This window comes from Parambassis ranga, chromosome 17 (genome assembly GCF_900634625.1).
Source record: "Parambassis ranga chromosome 17, fParRan2.1, whole genome shotgun sequence".
NCBI lineage: Eukaryota > Metazoa > Chordata > Actinopteri > Ambassidae > Parambassis > Parambassis ranga.
Window position 1 is genome coordinate 3551049 of NC_041037.1, and position 20966 is coordinate 3572014.

At 40.8% G+C, this 20966-nt stretch overlaps 2 protein-coding genes across 2 annotated transcripts; both read right to left on the reverse strand.

Annotated features, from left to right (window-relative positions):
* Positions 1–630: 630 nt before the first annotated feature.
* Positions 631–13247, reverse strand: vapal (VAMP (vesicle-associated membrane protein)-associated protein A, like). The gene is made up of 6 exons (XM_028426922.1): positions 13077–13247; positions 7456–7608; positions 6547–6650; positions 5820–5900; positions 3914–4093; positions 631–1645 (listed from the first exon to the last, which is right to left on the reverse strand). The coding sequence occupies exons 1-6, from the start codon at positions 13132–13134 to the stop codon at positions 1484–1486; spliced, it is 738 nt and encodes a 245-aa protein (XP_028282723.1). The 5' UTR covers positions 13135–13247; the 3' UTR covers positions 631–1483.
* Positions 13248–15188: 1941 nt separating this feature from the next.
* On the reverse strand, positions 15189–20699 carry rab31 (RAB31, member RAS oncogene family). The gene is made up of 7 exons (XM_028428278.1): positions 20509–20699; positions 19640–19719; positions 18670–18751; positions 17277–17348; positions 16885–16991; positions 16654–16763; positions 15189–16475 (listed from the first exon to the last, which is right to left on the reverse strand). Exons 1-7 carry the CDS (start codon positions 20542–20544, stop codon positions 16378–16380), a joined length of 585 nt encoding a protein of 194 aa, XP_028284079.1. The 5' UTR covers positions 20545–20699; the 3' UTR covers positions 15189–16377.
* Between the last annotated feature and the right edge of the window lie 267 nt (positions 20700–20966).

The window sequence follows — 20966 nt, forward strand, 5'->3', positions numbered from 1 at the left end:
CATGCAGCCACATGCAATCCTCTATCATGTAGAAACCCCCTTTCCTGCACAGCTCGTGAGTTACTTCCCTTCACGCTTTAATAAAATAATTGCAGGTTTCACTTTTGTGGAAAATGAGCATCTTGATCTGTTTCTTACCAATCAGGCTAAAATGAGTTAAGTTTAGGGACAGAGTGACCGCAGCACATTCTGTCATCCAGAACACCAACTGTACCGAAAGAAAAGCATAAAATAACCTTGGCTCAAAAACCCCCCGAAACACGCAGACCACTAAAAAAAAAATGTATAAAAAGTCCCTTCCTAAGTAAATTTAATAAAAGCTGCGTCCATCCTGATTTGTCCGGTCATTGTAGTTCACATGAAATAAAACGTGCCAAAAAGTAAAACTTGTTGCCAACAGCAACAGGAAGAGAACAGCCTTCATACCTGAGCAATGTCTGACACAGAGCTTCAGAAGCAAAAGGCAGCCGCCAGTTCCAGCTGCGTTTATCACACATGCTTAGGTCACATTACTGTTTTTTTTTTTGAAAAAGCGACATGTTGGCAGCAGTCCCGATGGAAAAACGACTAATTTTGTGGCATTAAATAATAAATATTTGAGATAATTCAAAAGAGACACATGAAAAGATGGCTATGAAAACCACATTTTTCATTTTTATTTTTTTTTCTCCAATGCATAACACCATGGAACAGGATTTAAGAATGGAAACCTTTTCAGTCAATATTTGCCTCATAAGGAATATATGCTTTGTATAACAATAATAATAATATTAATAATAATAATAATAATAATAATATCATCTGCATTGGTATTGTGAGGAAAAGGAAAGGACAAATGTACAAGAAGGAGGCACCTATATCCCCAGCTGGACCTGAACATTCCAACACAAGAAGTAGAAATTACAAACTGACCAGAGGCAATCCAGCAACGGGTAGCAATGTCTTTGTGATGGAAGTTCTTTCCTTTTTTTGTTAAAAGGATTTAAAACAACATTTACAAGACACCTAACATTCCATTCAATTCCTATTAAAAACAACAGATAGCTTGTGGTGTGTTTTGAGAGAAAAAAGCTAACGTTTTTTGATTTCTCCTTGCCCATGGATCAACTTTAGGTGCAGCTTCCGTGTTGACTGAAAGAACATTTCATTGTCCTGCGACATTAATAACTGTTATGATCCAGCCATCGAAAAGAAAAACAAAAAAAAAAGGGGGGGAGCAACCGCTTTGTCTGCCGCCTTTCTTTGCTCAACTCTCTGCTGTGCGTACTAACTGTGAGTAAAAGGCAACGCCTTTCGAATGATGCTGTACAGATGTGTTCACTGTAGGCCACACTACCAATGATATGGCGTAAGTCAAACAAAAAGACTTGTTGGTTTTTTTCCAGGCCTTGTATTTTTTTTTTTTTTTTTTTTTTTTTAAGTTTCCAGAGCCAGGATGGGGGAACAGGGGGGCGGGGATACAGCTGGCATGCATCTCCCATCTCTACAAGATGAACTTCCCTAAGAAAAATCCGATGAAGATTGCTGCTATGACAACGAGGAGGGAGGGCAGGGAGGCGGTGCTGGCTTCTCGGCCGAGGAGGCTGGTGGAGTTTGATGTCATGTGGTCTGAGCGGGGCACGTTTCTCATTCTGGGTCCATCGTCCTGTAAACAAGGAATTAAGTACAGATCAGCACAATACAGGGACGCTTCCAACAATTCATAAAGCAAATATTTTTTGTAGCTGTGGAACCCCATGAATGGAATTTAAAGGGACAGTTCACCCTAAAATTAAATCATTTTTAAACTGGTTGTGAGATTTGCCGTGACTTCACTGTTGTACAGTTGTGTTCAAAATAATAGCAGTCCAACATGACTAACCAGATCAAACATTTTTGGTATAAATCATATTATTACATGGCAAATAATTTACCAGTATAGGTGTAGTAGAGTCAGAGAAACCAACGGACCCAACATTCATGATATGAATGCTCTTGAGTCTGTGTAATTGATTAATTAAGTAAAAGGGGCATGTTCAAAATAATAGCAGTGTGGAGTTCAATCAGTGAGGTCATTCATTATGTGAAGAAACAGGTGTCATTCAGGTGGCCCTTATTTAAAGGTAGGGTAGGAGGTTTCATTCTGATGCACTTTTTGTTAAATTAGTGTAACTTCTCTTTACAATCTGATAGCAACCGATTAGTTCGGCAGTTTCGCTTTAAAACGAATATGAATCATCTGTGGAAGCTATAAAACACTAAAAACATCAGCCAATCCTGCGAGGCGCACCTGTGCGGAGTATTGGCTGGTTGTCACTCTCTTCCTGCTCTGCGCGCACCAGAGAGGTACGTGCATGATGGCTGAAGTGACAGACTGGTTGGGAGGCGTGGCTTCGGGGTGAGCTCAGCGAGAAAGCGGCGTGTGTTTACTTTTAAAATCTCCTACCCTACCTTTAAGGATGAAGCCTACACATGTTGTACATGCAATTCTCCTTTAAAACCTGAGAAAGATGGGTCGTGCCAGACATTGTTCAGAACAACGGTGTGCTTTAATTAAAAGGTTGATTGGAGAGAGGAAAACATATAAAGAAGTGCAGAAAATGCTAGGCTGCTCAGCTAAAATGATCTCCTACGATTTAAAATGGAAAGTCAAACGAGAGAGGTGGAAATTCGAATGGATCGAACAATAGCCAGAATGGCAAAGACTCAGCCAATGATCAGCTCCAGGGAGTTAGGAGATGATCTGAAGTTACCTGCGAGTACCTTAATCCAATAGAAAACTTGTGGGGTGACATTGAAAAAATGCTGTTTCTGAGGCAAAACCACGAAATGCAGAGGAATTGTGGAAGGTTGTCTAATCATCCTGAGCTGGAATATCTGTTTACAGGTGCCCAATATCATTTTTCCTTCATTTTCTGTAAAGTAATTAAAATATTGATACTTTTTTCTTCATGTTTTGATGTAAAACATAATGTGCAGTGTTCCCAATGAATGAAAATAAAAATATTATAAGGATTTTGAGCTTTACTCATGTTTTAAAAAACACTGCTATTATTTTGAACACAACTGTACCTTCTCTCCTTCCCGCCCCTCTGTGCAGAGCAGACAACTTTCCTGAAGATGTGTTAACAACCGTTTTTTTAAAGAAAGGATCTAAATCCTAATTGTGCACCTAAATGCAACAAGCAGACAGGGGAAAGTGTGAGGCACACTTTTCCTGTGTAATATGCATTACAATTCATGGAGAACATAATGACAGTCTGGGGGGAAAAAAACATTCCTTCCTGGTCGATGCACAAAGACTAAGAGTACGAGCTTCACAAAATCTTGAAGCATAATGACGGAAACAAAAAACACAAAAACGCTTGAAACCGACCAAAAACCTTCATCTTAATATCTCTTCTGTCTCAAACTTTGCTCCAATCAAATTATATCCTAATTAATAAGAGCAACTCATTAACATTAACACATTAACTCATTAACTCCTCTGCAGACGAGCAGCATCCTTACATGTGTGATTAAGTATGAAGGGGCTCTGTTCACAGAGGCCTTCTTCCTCAGAAGCTTCTTGGGAGCACGTTGGTCAAAGAGCCTAATATGTTAGTGTCTACGTTGGCATTTACCTTTTGTTAGACATCTATATATATACATTTCAAGGTAAATAAAACAAGGATCACCGAATTAAGATTACTACCCTCTTAAAGAAGCATCCCTCTGTGTTCAAAATGTAACATGTTCTTAACCTACACAGATCTCACAATATGTCTGAACCCACTACAGAACATAGGATAGCAGAAATAATTCAACAGAGTTACTAATTTGCTCTTTGACATTTACATAAAATACAGATCACCGAGTCGAGTTCGGCTTCAGTTTGACCCTGTGTATAAAAGAAAAATGGAACCGTTCCACATCATTTGTCATCAGGTCTGACCTTTAATTGCCGGTTCTCCTCCGTCAGCTTGTTCATCTCAGCTTGCAGCCTCTTGCACTTCTCCAGCACTTTCTTCATCTCCGTATCATCCAGTGCGGTGGCGGCGGGCGCTGTAGCCGCCGTTGGCTCGGGCTTAACGGAGTTCATCACCGGGGCCGTTTTGGCCGCCTCCATGTCATTCTGCCCGACAAAGGGAGAGGAAGAGGAACAGCTGAAGGGTGAAACCCAGCACACCCTGAGCTAAGTAAGGAGGTTAGCCTCCAGACGGGTGCATGTGCCAAAGAAAGGGAGCCCTGTCCCAAGGCCCAGAAGTTCACAGGGCCAGATCAAAGAGACCAGGCAGGAAATGCGTCCCATCCAGAAGCCATGTTTGATGTGGTTTTGTTTTGTGGAACATGACGACACAGGGGAAATACAGCACTGTAATACAACTACTGTATTACAGATGAAAGTTAGGAATCAATAAAAGGGCAGGATGTTTGCCAAAACTCAAAGCCTGGCATTTATAGAGGGGACCATTTGGACCAGATGTTACTAAATATGCAAACAAAACAATCACAAAGCGATAAATCAAACATAAAATAAACAGGACAGTGACGCATTCATTGCCCCTTTGGGTCTGTGGCGTAAGTACTCAGTACTCAAGTACTCAATTCAAGTATATCTAAGCTCCTTCCTACCATGTTTAACTTGGTAGGAGGGAGGCGTCTAACAAAGTACACGTGACGAAGCAGAGAGCAGATATCGTGCTGACTCAGCGGTCTACATGTCCTTTAGCTGCTTAACGTAAGCCCAACCTGCTCGGCCCTGGTGGCACCCTCACCTGAACTAAAGGCCTACTGAACACCGATTATCTAAATCCTGATTACTCAAACTCAACCCTGATTAGCAGGGTTGTCTAGTAACCGCAAGGTTGGTGGTTCGATCCCAACTCCTCCCTAGTCACTGTTGTGTGTTCTTGGGCAAGACACTTCACCCTAGCCTGTGGCGCGCCTTGCTAGTCATTGTATGACACTGCTTGGCAGCAGCCGTAAAGAATTTCCCTCTGGGATTAATACAGTATCTAAAATAAAAAAATAAAAAAAAAATTATACAGCCCCAAACGAGTTCAGAGGGTTACAGGTTAATTAATTAAGTAGATTCTATACAAGGGAAACCAACACAACAGCAGTGCAATCAACACTACTCATAAAGTGCAGTCAGAATTAGCACTAGCAGTACTTTTACCACAATCGCATCGTTTCCCGGGATCAATGGCTGTTTTCAGAGCCCGTTTAAAATATATCGACATGTAAAGTTTGAACTAGTTTAACTTCAACATAGGAGCCCTGCAGTCATCTACTAAACACTTCCAAGTTCTTCTGTCACCTTGAAACAGTTTCAGAACAGCTGCACTTGTTATTCGCACCGGGGCTCTCAGGCCTGATGAAGGCGCTAAAGGTGATGTTTGCTGCTAAAATGCAAAACGCAGCGAAACAGGCACCAGCTGAACAGTTGCTGTGCTCCACAGCAGTTACATGCACGCTATGAAATCTTGCATCCAGTAATAAAACTGGAACATGATGCACCACGACCATGTTCTATTATTATTTTCAATATTGTCACTGTTGCTTTTATTATGTCTCAGGTGTTTTTATTGGCTGCCGGGTTGGCGCACACGCAGTTTTTAAATGCAAATGTGCACGATTTAGAATTTATAATTACAATGGAACCATGTCACCTGAAGTTAAGTAAGATAAGTGTACAGTACAGTGCACAAGAAACGCACTTGTACGATATTTTCGATTTTTTTTTTATGACAATTTTTACATTTTGTGCAAGTTCCTAATCAATAAAAATATTTTTTTGGTTATGATTATATTGATATGTAAATAGGAGGTTTTTAATGAGCAGCAGCGCCTCTTACCACTTTATCGTTTTCAGAAGGCATCTCGAAGACACATCTCAGCTTGGAATCCATGAGATCATCGGGTTTTGCATCTTTCCACTGGTGGAGATGAGAAATGGGCATGTTATTCATCAACTCAAACTGCTAACAGCTGCAGTCTATACATGCACATATATGCAACGTAGCCCTGAACCCATGGACGTTACAGAAACACAACACATGCGCAACTTCACTTCTAAAACGTATTAGAATTGGTCTCATTTTCCCACACAAGTGCACATTTTTCCTTTTCCCCATTTATTTTAAGTGTATATTTTTAGAATGACAATTTTCCATTAACTCAGTTCATGCAGCTCAAAATTGTTATATGGTTGAGTAAAATAAATAGGAGCTAAAAATAACACAGGGCTGCAATGGAATCTGACAAACATATCAGATTCCAGTCTACTTTATCAGGGCCAGTCAGACCTTTGTTCCTCTATACTTCCTGGATTTTAAGACTCACTCAAGATGAACCAGTTCATGAACACACAACTACAAAGCATGTGCATGTTTTTACAGGTTGTCTGAGGCTTTGCTGTCCTCTGGTGGACAGTTGGAGAATGTGTTTGATGTTCTGCCACAGTGACCTCTCACTTTACAGTCTATTCAACAACGAATGCAGCTTTGGCACAAACATTTTGATGAAATGCTGAAAAGGTTTCTAAAGTAAATTAAACCAAAAAAAAAAAGATAAGAAACTCACCATTGACTCCATGTCAGAAACCATTGGTGGGGCAAAAATCGTCTGCACCATGAATTTGTGTTTACTTTTCTCATTGGGGTCATAGTCAAAGGGCTGAAGCATAACTGTAAATAAAAGACGGAGAGTGTTAACATGTTTGAGCCATTTGAATCATTAGAACACAAAGTTGTGCAGTAATTTTAAAATCAGAAGACCGAACATCATTCCTTCCCTTATGTAACGCTGCAATAATGGTCACAATGTTGTTCTATTTTATAAATGTTTGAGCCTGCCATTTCCCATCCCTTTCATGGGGATGTTATTTTTTCAGAGCCTGACAATGTAATTTCACTTTAACTAATTTCACTTAAGGCTGATGCTCCAGCCAAGATTTTTTATAGCATCACAAAAACACCATCCTGTGTAGCATTGATGGGCGGCTGCTTATTTACAAAGAACAGTTTGGTACTACTACTAAAACAGAGACAGGCACTACAGTCAAAATCTGCATGAAAGCAAATGTTACTGTAGTTTTATTAGTGTGGACAAACACAGCTGTCCTGCAATCCACTTACCAAATGTGGTCACACATCTATTCTACAAATGTTTCACAGTAGACTTTATGTCCTTACCCAATATATGAACAACACTGGACACAAATTAAATGTGGAACCTGCAGATGTTTTTGATGGCTAGTACAACATCTCATATCTCAGACTTTTGACCAAACTGTGTCACATCTCCCTGGCTCTTTCCTCTCATATTTAGCACCATCATTTTCTGTATTATAAAAACAGACGGATACATAATTCCTCTTACCTAGTTAATCTTGCTCTTACTGTCGGTGTGTATTGCTGCTGGTACCCGAATTTCCCAGCGGGACCTTCCCAAAGGGATTAATAAAGTATATTGTATTCTACAGTTACTCACCAGAAATGCTGACAGTTGCACCGGCATCGATGATGCCGCTGTTCGGCCGTACACAGTACCTCCGCGGTGCTGTCGTCTTCACTTTGAAACACACTCTTTTCTCAGAAGGGTTCTTCAGTTTGAGGTTGGTGGTGACTACATCTGTGAAAGGACCTGGTGAAAACACACCAAATAAAAAAAACAAAAACAAAACATGAGCACGACTAGTTTTGTATTTTTCTCTCCTACACACAGCTTTTGATAAAACAGCCTGTTGATGCCACTCAACGGAGCACAAACATGTTGCATGTTTACTTAGTTAATTTGTGGAAATTCAATATTTCAAGTCACACCTTCTCTCCTTGAGAAACAGATAGGCCTACAGTGTTGTGGTGCCAGGGTTCCCTAAGAACTTTAAAAAGATTAGCTGAAAAATACTGATAGGCAACTCAATTAGAGCGACATGATTAGGAAGGCTAACTGAATTGTGGGGATGTTGGCTCAAAGCTGCTTGATTCCAGGATAGCTGCAAAAACTGCAGTAAAATGTACTTCAAGCATATATGTTACAGTATATTCAACTGTATTCTATATGCACATACATGATTTTTTGAAGTGTCCCCCTTGTAGGGTGTTGGAAACGTGTTTTGTAAAGTTTAAGAGCACCATGTTAAATTATTCTTGTCCTTTAAAAGTGTAGCCTTTTGCATATTTAAAGCTGCATCTTAAAATATTACTGTATATAAAAGCACAGCTTAGCAAAGGAGATTCACAAAGACGGAGACCTCCATGATTACCTCCCCACTTCCTAGAGGAAGGACAGGCCAAACCATCTAAATCAATTTGTTTTTCCCCCCTCAGACAGCTAATTTCATACAGAAGTCCCATGTTGATACTGGAAATTAAGGTATGCCAATCCAGGTCATCTATCAGGAGATCAATAAGTTAGCGCTCCATCTTGTGACAGAGCTGGCCTCAAATTAGGGCCTTAACCATGGTCAGCACTTTCAGCTTTCATGTCAAAAACACCACAAGATGCCAAGTCAGAGGTACCCCAAACTCGATCAGCGCAATTAGCCTGGGAGCTGGAATAAAAAAACACATCCCATGATGAGAGGTTAGCTTATAGCATGTTCACTGATATCTGTGCCTCAATTTAGGGGTTACATTTCTCAAAGGATGCAGTCAATATTTCACAGAGTAGCCTTCGAAAAGGCACACCAATGGTTAAATGGAACAGCCTGGTCTGCAGAAAACACTCTGTTTATCTTGCTTCTCTCTTTTGGAGCCAAAGGTATAGTTTGTAAGAGGAATCTAACCATGACGGGGTACAATGACTCCTGGGATATGTTGGTCCACACATTATGAAGAAGTCTTCAAAAATGGGACAGTGTTGTTGTGATAACTGGTCTACACGTGCATCCGTTAAAGGATACAGCCATACATTGGGACTCTGCAATTATCTGCTTTTCTATTTTGCAGACAAGCTGTTTGAAGGTTTGACATCACCAAGTCCAAAACCTTTCCTGCTTACCAGTGATGCTGTGTGTCAGACATTTAATGACAATCTCCTAATAATAACCCTGAACATTCTGTATGTGAATCTGAGTTCCGTGTGAAGGCATGAGTTCAAACTAGGTTGGGGCTTTTTTGAAAATGAGGCTTCAAAACATCATTTTTGAGAGAAAGCACAGAATCCACCTCCAAGCCATTAGAACCACAGTTAAACAGTGTTTCACAGGTGACGAGATAATTCAGGATTTTATAACAAAGCAAAAGGTGATAACATTAATGAGGCAATCTCTAAATGTTGTCTGAAGAAGGTGGGAGCATCTGGAGGTAGCAAACCTACATATGTCCACAAACACACACACTCACACCTTCAAGTGCACCAAAGGAATGAAGATGCAAAAGCGAGCCCTGCAGCAATAGCTGTACAGAAGTACAGGAAAGAAAAATGTGATCTTAGTCATCTAACATGAAAAATCAAAGCAAGTGACTGCATCATTGCAAAATAGCAAACTAGGGGTTGTGAAGAGTTCAATAACTACCAGGAAAATATTCAGTGGCTTGCCCACTCTCAGGCCTCTAAGGTCAGTTCATGGATGAGGAATAATGATTGCTTGGTTTTAACCACATTTTATATTTCTGTGCAAAATTGTTTGAATGTTATCCATACACTGATGTGTATCTGTGTTTATTAAATTACCATTAAAAAAACTCTTACAATCCAATCACTTGTTACATCTCCTCTGCTCTAAGGTAAACTTCATTCAGCCGTCTTACACACCCAGCGCTCAGAGAGATAAGAAGCAGTACATGCCCAGATTTCTGTGGCTCCACCTTAGCAAAGATAGTATGTAGAATTATGATGGTGACTGGGGCATTGTTTTCCCCACACAGGTGCGTCACAAACGCATTCCAACAAACCTGAAAGACCTCATTGATGGCACTGTAACATCTGATATCTTTTTGCATACTCTGCTTCTGCAGTATCCCATGTTTTTATGGACTAGAAGAAAAGAATGGAGTGTTTCCTGCTAGCACCAGTTAGCAGACATGTTGGTGCAAACCAATGGTTTCCTATTATGACACACTACTGCATGTGTGACTGAAATAAAATAGCTAAGTAGACACAAAAGAAAAGTTCAGACAAGATAATTGCAGTCGGATTTCAGACAGTCAATCACTCCTAGTGACTTTCAGTGTACCTGAACATGTTCTTAGTGGGATGAAAAGGACACAGAGTTAGAATCCCTGACTCCATTAATCATTGTTCAGGACTAAATAGAGACAAGGTTAAGACAACTCTTCTGCAAACTGTAATTTCAGGTTGCCTGAGATACATTCCTACACTGTGCATTTTATGTGATCATCACTCCGTCCAGGAATGAAACATTGGAAAACCAATATCACCATCAGAAGAAACACCCACACGGCCTGCATCCTCTGCCTCACTCTGAGATGCTACCTTTGCTCCTGCAGCGTTAGCACCGCTTCTCTCATCTTGTTGTATGTATGCTGAGTTTGGGTCCCCCAGGCTAGTCCTATTCTAAAAATACCAGCCAAGGAAAGGAGGGCTGCCCCCTCTAGCTAGCTGGAGGAATCCCAGCAGAGGCTCTAAAACAGATCAGCTCTCGGATACACGCAGACCGATTTAGCTCTGTCTCTGTGACAGTAAAGGAGCTGTGGTCATCATCCTTCTTCTCATATTGCTTCTCAAACATGTGAACAGGAACCTTTTCATTTCCATCTGTGCTCCTCAAAATACGCAACTTTGAATTCTGCAGTTTGGACTGGATATTTGTGATGTAACAGTTAATGAAATTCTGGTTCACGCTGAGGTTAAACAGCAAGTTAACTTTCTAAAGGGCAAATCTGTTTGCATAACATGTATTTGGACTCAAACCTCCATGCACAAGAGGTTAAAAATCCAGAGTATTGGATCAACTAGTGAAGACACATCATGCAACCCTTCTGCAGTCAACAAATCAGCTTGGAAGTTATCCTCCTACTTATACCAATATATTTGCAACTGTTTTGCATTCTGATTTACATTTCACATGCCATTAAAATGGGTTCAGGACCAAGGCATTGGGGTTTTTTTCCTCAACATGCCTTAGAATACAGATGTTCAGACCTTAGTTAAACAGAACAGAGCACTGTGACATTTATCAATTGATGACAAACGGCAGCATCATCACAGTCATAACACACATCATTCAATTCTCTTCAGCTTGGCGTCCGATGCAGGAGGTAGTAGGGCAGAAGTTTAATCGGATGAGGGGAAAATATAAATCCTGTGACAGTGCAGAAATCAGAAGAAGTCTAATTAGGGCAGAATTTCTTAATCAGGTAAGATGCGGACGTCTGATCAGATTATAATAACAGACCACGTCTCTGCCATCGAGCCGGCTGTCCATATCAATTTAAAGTTCACCAGAGGAACCAGCATTTCATTTATGTAGTTGGGTTTAACTTTTTAAACCTTCTTCAAGGCCATTTATAAATTGAAAACAGCCAGACGATCAGTGCAGCTTAAGATTTTGATCCATTTCAGAACTGTCAATAAACTGCTGGTAAATCAAATGTACAAATTCAGCTGACTTTAGACCTAACTCAATGCAAATCCCCTAGAACTTTCATTGACTATACCTGTAAAACATTCACTAAGTTGTTTACATGTTTAAAGGGTCAACATGTGGCTTTAGTAGTTTCTCAGCTTGTTATCTTCAGTCGCAGGTTCTGAGTTGTGTCCTTAACATGTCCAGTCTAACACACACAGACACACACACACCACCTCATCACCAAAACATCGTGATAATTACACCCCAGCCTGTATCCTGTGGGTCTGGCATTTGAACTGGTGACCTAATCTATGCTACAACCAGTATCCACACACACACCTAGTCCTAACAAACAATTACCCTCTTAGAATCAGCAGGACAATAGGCTGACAGATTCTTGCTTCTAGGACATTCAGCAACAATAAAATAGTGTCTCATTGACAATAATGCCTGCAGCAGAGTATACATTTCTATCTAGGACACATGCAAGAAAATGCAGACACGAATTCTGGGTCAAAATGACTAATGGTGTTCACTTTTTACATCATCACTTCTTTGGCTACACACAAATCAGCAAGTCCACTATCAACTCATTCACTTGTAATGGTCACTTGATGAAAAGAGCAACAGATGGAAGCATTCAAAAGTCACAACGTTAAGTCACGAGTGTAAGTGCTGGGTCTGTCACGTTTAAAAAACACAGATTGTTGGAGAGTAGGTAACAATGCAGCTAGCCACATATTAACTTTGGCATTAGCATTCTAGCCTAGCTATCATTAGCCAACGGGTAAGTGACACATCACTGAACGTTATCAGTACCTGGGGAAGAAAAAAAAAATCAGTGGCAACTGTAATCTGTAAATCGCTCTGGTTTCACATGAATGTGCCGGAGAAAGAACAATGATTACAAAACCGATGTGGATAAGGCGTTTATAACTACTGTTAGCCATACCTAGCTAAAACTCTCTATGTTGTTAACATTCAGTTCGCGTCAATTAGCCAAGTTTGTCGTTCCTGTCACTTTACTAGCTTGACACGGGCAAACTATCCGCTACAGGTTGTGTCAGGTTTGGAATTATACCTCAGCCTAAAAAAGGTTAAATTCCCTCCCATAAAAATCCGACCTGTGAGCGGTTAGGTTTTCAGGGAATAGACTGAGCCCCAAGGAAACAACAGTTTATTGTTGCTAACACTACTAGCAACAGTATAGTAGCCAATGTGTACTACTAAAGTGGAGGACTAGCAAACTAATGCTGGCTAATGTGTCAACTTTAACAGCCAGTGTTAGCTGCCCCGCATTCTTTTACTACTTTGCTCGGTGTTGTCAGTTAGCTGGTCATGAGTGGCAGGCCGTGTACATGCACGCCACCCCGGCTATCCACGTCACTACAGAGCGGGGATATAGCGGCCCGTGCCTGTCCCTAGCTAACTTAAAATGGCGGTGAATGCTAGCTAGCTAGCTAGCAACGAAATTCGCTTAAAGGGAGTGTGAAATCATCTCAGTCAGGTATAATTCTCCTCCACCACTAGTCACATGGACATTTTTCACGCGTCAATGAAATTATCATTCACCTACCTTTAAATCTGAGGTCGGCAGGAGGGTCGAGGATAAGGATCTGATCCAACTTTGACATTTTAGCTGAGGGGATGCACTTGGTTTCGGTGTCTGGGAGTAACTGACAAGTGGAAATCCTAGATCCCCTGCCACTACTGAGTCAAATGCTGACTGAGCGCTGCGAGCGAGCATGTGGGTACAAATACTTGAACGCGCAAGTGCACAACCCTGTTGCGCGTCCTCGTGTGTGTGTGTGTGCCTGATGTGATTATGGTACAGTAAACTAGTAAACTAGTAAACTAGTCATACATGCTGTGTGTGCTCTGACATGCTCAGCAGAGGAATCGACCTCTTGTATGTAAATGATTATCTGTGTTTGTGGTTTAAAAACAGCATCTACACAGAATGTACTGTTTTGTAAACAGGGCTCCAAGATGCAGGTCTTAACTTGAACTATTTTACATTTGGAGGGTCAGGATTTACAACTTTTCCTTTTGCACAACACACAATTAATCCTTAATTTAGACCTGAATGACTGTATGAATGTAGGATGATTGGTTTGAAACATTTCTTCCTAAAAGACAATTTGTAAGTCAAGATTTATTTGCCATAATGAGATGCTATATTCATATATTTTACTTGATTCTTCCCATTCTCAGTAAATTCAGTTTCTTCCAGTCCTCTCATCAGACTACATTCATATTAAGGCATCGTTTTCCAGCTTAAAAAAAAAAGTTAATAGTGAAGTTTAGATGTTGTTTGTCCAGGACTTCTGATTGCTCGCCACTGTTCAATCCATCTCTGTGTCCCTCTTTAAGCTGATGAAGGTATAATCCCACCCCCCTGCCCTGTGCTGAATGGGACCCTGCTCCAAGTCCCACCCTGCATGTAATCTGTGCTGTTTACAGCCATGCAGGGGGTCACGTAAACAATATATGAGCAAAAGTAATTTGTTTAACATATTAAACCTTGTAAAGACTGCATTAAAGGTTTCATTAACAGTTTAGTGCATCAGGACGTTAATACAAGTCATGCCCCCTTTTCCTCTTACCTCCCATCTTCACCAAGAGAACTTAATAAGTTAAGAAAACAGGCTGGGTGAGGGTTAAATTAACACAAAACAAACCAGAGAAATAGAACAATGACTACTTTATTACACTGATGAATATACAGAGGTTAACCTGGTCTACAGAGATTACAGGTGGCATGCCTCAGGACGGCTACAAAGACCTGGCAGGTTTGTGTCTTATCTTGTCCTAGTAATTGATGCATTGTGCACTGTTTAGCCACACATTTGTTTAAAAAGACAATAAGAAGGCACGTGTGTGTGTGTGTGAATGAACATAATACTGTTGGAAATCAGGCCAAGCTGCACTGCACTGTCCTAAAATCCCTGTAAGAGGCACACCAATGAACTCATTCATTAGTTTCACCTTCAGCAAGTTATTGTTAAAGATTGTTGTCACATTTAGGAAATTTGCTCCAAATCCAAAAGTTATGGTGATTATATACAAGATACAGTGATGCTTGGACTCCACAGGTCATTATTTCTGAAGCTATGGCCCGATGTGTGTCCACACTAATTGGCAGATTTTCTTTTAAAGAGAGCATGGTGTGATTTGCAGCACGTTAGAGTACATAATGCATTACAAAGTGAATTTTTTATTATCGCATCAAAACTAAGTAAAGAACAAATGTAAACAAGAATTTAAGCAATGGGAATTTAAAAATCTGTATTTCATAGAAAGCCATGTTTATCAATAAAGTTACGTTTTACGTTTATTCCAATCTCAAGTCTCAAATACTGACATAATATTAACACTGGTGACGTAACTCCCAAATTAATACTGTATTAAATATCCGCAAAAGTGCGTTTAAAAATGTCTTGAGTGGTCCAATCCAGCAAACACTACACATCATATCAGCCATATTCACACATGAAGTCAGACTATGGCTTTGTTCTGAAATGCCAGAAAAAGAATAAACGGCTTGTTTTAGATCTGTCTGAGCTGCTGCGTGAGCGAACACAGAGTATCATTACGACATGTCTCGTTAAAGCTCAGTGTGGCTGTTCAGATGTGAGTGAGAGGACCAAAGGTCAAGGCACTGGGCTGTGACGATGCTCCAAACTACAAGAGTAGTCACCGGTAGTCTGTGTTCTGGAATGTAGCCAATGCCTAGCCCTGATTCTCCATTGCCCCTTTCACACATAAGGCATGTGAGGCAGCAGGAAGTGGTCCACGCTCTGTCTTCACTGCTGGAAACACTATGGTTTTAGATGAGGGACGGGAGCCGTCTTAGAGCATGCAGGAAGCAAGATGTGCCTCACATCAACACATTTTCACCAAGTGTCTTCTGGACAATCACCTGCTCCATGTCAACAATTGGACATTACATGGAGTCTGACTGATTTGGGGATTTTCTCACCAACAGGTGAAGTGTAGAGAAGCCCAGGTAAAAAAAAATGGCGGCGTCCCCACTTTTTCCTCATGGTTGTTTGACATTTTGGTTAGTATACACATGGTTTGGCAGTCTTATAGTCATTCCCTGTAGTGAAATCTACAGCAATACGCTTCAGCATAGAGAAAACATCCCTAACAAATAACTATGTAAACAATTCTAGTAGCGCCCACAGTGTGTCTGCAGGGGGTGTCACACTGTATAATGTACGATTCGGGCCTCTAAGCTTTAGTATTACAGTTAAACCCTTACACTGCAAATGTGTGTGAAAACACATGACAGAGAGGAATGTAAAGCCACTGCATGAACTGAACTTACAACTGAACACTCATCCAAGGTTTAATGTCTTAACAATGTCAACAATATCTTACTCAATCGTTCCAATAAAATTCTAGGGTCACAATAAAAATATGACTCAAAGCCTTTAGTCCATGTTTGCCATTTGAGAGCCGAGTGCACTGACATCTACACAGAAGAAGTGAAATAGAAAACTGACTTTCTTAATACTGATAATTTGTGTTGAATTGTACATTTCCAATGTAAACTCAAATGTACATGGCCACTCAGTCTGGCTGTAGTTCAGTCAGATCACCACCTGAGGGAGACAAACTGAGGGCTTTGTGCTTCCTGACATAAAACTGCTACAATAAAAAGAAACGTGTGCTTGGTGAAGGTGGTGCATTGACCTATATATTACTGTTGGCAGGTTTGTTTGTTTGTTTTTTCTGACCACACACGCAAGCTGACCTCGGTCTGTCCACTGTGTCATCTTCCCCAGGGGGTAAGACACTGTGTGCATTGTGGACTCTGTGCTGTGCTGGCGGGGTCATCAGCTAATCTCATCAGCTGCTTGCTCTGGGTACTAGCAGCACCTCCTGGCGGACGGAGCCGGCTGCCGGGTGAGTTTGAAGGACTCGTTGCTTTCTACCTCAGGGTTTTCCAGGGGTGGAATCTGTTTACCTAAAAACACAGATATAAGTGTCAGGTGTACCGCCCGGACACATGCAACAGCAGTGCAGTGTTTTTGTACCTTTCACTTGATCATTTATTTGTTTATAGTCATCGTTTTTTTCTTTACGGCAAACTAGTAGGACAGCATGTCCTGACATACGTAAAACAAAAGCTGAATGACACCTACTGATTTTCTGAAAGAGCTCCTCGATATTGACAGCATTTCTGGCACTAGTCTCAATGAAAATAGCTGCAATTGATTCAGCAAACTCCTTCGCTTCTTTCATAGGAACTTCCCTGTGAAGGAGAAGAACAGTACTGTGAGTGTGGAACGTTTACATTAGTGTCATCCGCTCAGTCGGTGTATTTAAGGTACAGCTCACCCAGGACATATTTTATTATAATTGCGGTTACCCACCTGATGTCTCCTAAATCATTCTTATTCCCTGCTATAGCTACAACAATGTCCTCTGGACCGTGCTCCTTCAGTTCCTTCACCCACTTCTTCAGCGTCTGGAAAGAGTCCTGGACAACAACAAAAAAAAACAAAAAAAAAAAAAGCTGTGGTCAATTCTGGGATAGGTTCTTTATGAGAATATGCCCAACATTTTTCAGACAAGTTTCCATTCACAGACCAGGAAAGAATGACATTTGTAGGTCATGGAGGCGCAGCATCCCAGAGTGATGGAAAAGTAAATGGATTTTACATGAAGTACTACTTGAGCTATTCATTAAAAGTTAGCCGAGTAAAAAAAACATATTCATTTATGTTGCGGGGATTGATGTGAAGCTGTGTTCTGTAACTCTCACCAGTTTAGTGATGTCATAGACAATGACAGCAGCGGCCGATCCTCTGTAGTACATTGGCGCTAATGAGTGAAACTACAAAAGACAACACATTTACAGTAGTTAGCATCATCAAAACTATTTTTTTTGTATAGCACACATTAATATTCTCCAAGTACAGTCTACAGCCAATGCAGCATTAAACTGGCTGTGTGGTGAAGGTGTACTGAGTGGGAGTAGATGACTATGACCCTACATTCTTAAAAGATGAGTGACTGTTGGAAAAAGTTTCTTCCTCACACTGTTCTTTGTGCCTTATGGAGGCAGCTTCGGAAAAGAAAACATTTTACATTTCTGACATAAAATATAACTTGTTCTTCCAACCAGGGACCTCAATTAAAACAATATATAAACAAGAGTCTTAGGCCTCCATAAAAGAAACATGAGGGGGGTCTGTCCCAAGGTGATGCCCTCTGTTTTCTGGGATGCAAAGAAAGCGCTGCTGGTCACACTACTACAGTGAATAAGTGCACTGATCTTTGAGGCCATGATCAGCCATTGTTTCATTATCATTTCCTCTCAGGGGCCAGATCAATGTGCCAGATCCACAACACCTTAATCAATGGTCCTCTGGACACAGCCTTACAGGTACAGAGGGAAAAAAATCAACAAAGCTGACATGAGGTGTTCCATTAGGACAACATTCAAGCCCCTAGTGGTGATGGATGCCATCTACAAATCATCCAACACCTGCCCTATTCACCTGGAGCAGAGTGCACCAGGTGGGCAGAAGAAAATCAGGCACCCAAATGCTGGTCTTAGCTACGTTTGAGCTTGTGATACCAAGCCGGGCTGAAGGTCTGAGTGCTGCACTACTCATAAGCTGAACTCAGTCTCAACTTTCAGTTAGAGTCACATGTAACATAACACCCAGGTGTACGCCTGCTGGTGCACTCTGCTACCAATTTGTCAACATTACACTACTCCAAGCTTAATGGTCACCATTTTAACAGTGATGATGATGATGATGTCATCACCGCTGTTGAAGACTGACATCTACAATGTTCACCATCATCAGGTCAAAAACAAACCAAACACCCCTTATATTGGTTATAAATGAAGGATTCCCAAAACAAGAAGAGACCCCTGGTTACACAGATACTGTGTTCACACACAGGCAGGAAATACTCGGAGTTAGTTTTTCCATGCAGTAAGCAGTTACACCACCTCCTGCATCAAATGAATCATTATGATGTCTGTGACCTTTGAACCCCATGTGAATCATCCCGTTTCACACCCAATAATAACTTCATGTCATGTGTCCCACTGACATTAAAGTGATTGTGTCATTTGTAGCTCTCTGCTGCAAAATGAAAAAACAAAAACATAGAGTAACAGTAAGTACTTGGCTACTCACCCGTTCCTGTCCGGCTGTGTCCCAGATCAGAAATTTATGTAATTCATTTCCACATGGCACTGTCTTGGTCAGGAATGATGCCCTGCGGATAAATTAAAGAGTATTTCATAACAAACACAGGAAAAGAAAATCTGTACCAGTCAGCAGAAAAAAAAAACATGTTTGAATTCTGTAGGAGCACCAGCACTTTAAAGGTGAGTGAGTCACTGTGTGTCCTGCCTGGGGCTATTTTTTGCATTTTGGCTTAAACTTGCTAATAGTTCTCTGCCACATGGACATCAGAGTGTGTTTGTTTGTGTGTGTGTGTGTGTGTGTCACCATCATTAGACAATGCTACATCACAGAAATCATCCAACAACCAGACTGCATGATTATCTGCTGGACATGGCTTCCCTGTGGGGCCCTCAGCCCTCAGCGCAGGATATTGTACACTGCAGTGTTTGAGGAAGCAGAAGTACAGCGAAAGGCAAAACAAACCCTAACCAGGGTCCTGCCTTAGAGATCCTTCTAAGTCTTCCAACTATTAAGTATCCATGACTTTGAGAGTCTGTCATCTTCCTCTGATTTTAGAGAGAAAACCAGGTGCTTGTCATCATAACAAACTTTTTAGACTAGAGTATAAATCTATCAGAATCAGAATCAGGATCAGAAATACTTTATTGATCCCAGGGGGAAATTGCTTTCGTTCCAGGTGCTCCGTGTGTACTCAAAAAAGACAGAAATACAAATAAGGTAAAGTAGTGAGCATAAAAATAAAAAATATAAAATAAAACCTAATAAATTCTACATAAATCAGTAAGACTGGGCCAAATTAGCCGAAGCTTTTAATCAGTTTCGATGCATTGATTTTATCTACATTACTGTGAGCATTCACCTGACTTGACATTAATTGCCTTCAGCCATGTTCTCCAGGCTTCAGGCTTAATTCGATCGATTGATTTCTCTGATGCTTCCCTCAGTCGGTACTCACCCTATGGTGGGACTTATATTGTGATCGAAATGATCCTGAACAAATCTGCAAACAATGCTGGACTTCCCAACTCCTGTGTCCTGCAAACAGAGAGTCACACATCAGTCACAGCACAGTCAGCGGTCCAGCTGGAACCATATTGATTCAATGTGTGTGTGTGTGCTGCAGAGATTGATTTTTGCCACACAATAAATAAAAAAAAAATATATTTTTAGCTTTAGAAAATGCGAGACAGGAGTTAAAGTGTGAATAAACTGTGAACAGGCAGATGTTTGAGGAAGGACAGTGAGGATGAGGATGTTAGAGGGGGGTGGGGGGGGGGGCTGAGGTCTGGTAAACATTATGTGGCGCTTTAAAAGTTCGCAGTTCCTCTTGTAGTTTATTGATAAAGTGTCGGTTTGTAGTTTAAAGCTGTTTGTCGTGTCTTGTCACGGTTCGTGCTGAGACTCTGAGTTCTGCTGTTTTTTTTTTTTTTTTTTGCGAACGCAGCAAGAAAAATCTTAACGGCTGTCTGGTGGTGACGTCATGATAAACAGACGTTAAAAATATAATAACAAAACACACTGCAACAAACATACCATTAAAAAATGTTTTTACAAGTACAAACAGCATGTAGAAAAAAAAACAAACAAACTTAACACGACTGCCGGGGGTCGATGAGCTAATCGTTTCAACTAGCTAACAACTGTCATTACCTAACATTAGCTCCGAAGCTTTCAAACTAACGTAAAGAAAGTTTTATAAACTCTACAAGCTGACAGATTGTTAAAAAATCAGCTGTTCACATCAAAATGTTGTCGGTAAATTACAGCCGCCGCAGACTGGAGGAATTTTCCTCGCACCAAACAACAAAAACATCTGCCACTTACCCCTAAAAGGCAAACCTTGAGCTCCCTTATAGCCATGGTAAGTTCTGGAGGGTTTTAAATCATCACTTGTCAGTGTTCACTCAGTTGTCTTTGTCTCGTCATGCTTGAAAATGCTTCATTTTTTCACTCTGAAAGACAGAAACCCAGCCCCTGATGAGACAGACTGACCAGTTTACCCTCCGACACAGCAAGCCGCAGGACCAGGACACAGCGCTTCCGGTGGCGGGTTTCAAAATAAAAGTCTCTGTAGCGTTTCCACGTTGTCCTTCCCTGTAATGTAACTTCATGGTGGAGAAAAAAAACATGAAATAGAAGTAGCTGTACAATTTCAGTACCTCTTGATTATCAAATGTATTTGCAGACACCAAACTCAAACGTCATCATGCAATTTGAAATAAACTACTTTTATTTTGAAAAGAATATTCCCTTACATCCGGTCTTTTTCTGTGTGTTTTTGT

Excerpts from the sequence above, each read along its gene's own strand:
- vapal (XM_028426922.1), bottom strand. The coding sequence starts at position 13,134 with ATGTCAAAGTTGGATCAGATCCTTATCCTCGACCCTCCTGCCGACCTC. Across the intron at positions 4,094-5,819 it reads CTTCTGAAAACGATAAAGTG|AATGACATGGAGGCGGCCAA; the intron begins GTAAGAGGCGCT and ends TTTGTCGGGCAG. Across the intron at positions 1,646-3,913 it reads AGGAGAACCGGCAATTAAAG|GACGATGGACCCAGAATGAG; the intron begins GTCAGACCTGAT and ends CCTTGTTTACAG.
- rab31 (XM_028428278.1), bottom strand. The coding sequence starts at position 20,544 with ATGGCTATAAGGGAGCTCAAGGTTTGCCTTTTAGGG. Across the intron at positions 19,720-20,508 it reads TCAAGGTTTGCCTTTTAGGG|GACACAGGAGTTGGGAAGTC; the intron begins GTAAGTGGCAGA and ends CTCTGTTTGCAG. Across the intron at positions 18,752-19,639 it reads AATATAAGTCCCACCATAGG|GGCATCATTCCTGACCAAGA; the intron begins GTGAGTACCGAC and ends ATTTATCCGCAG.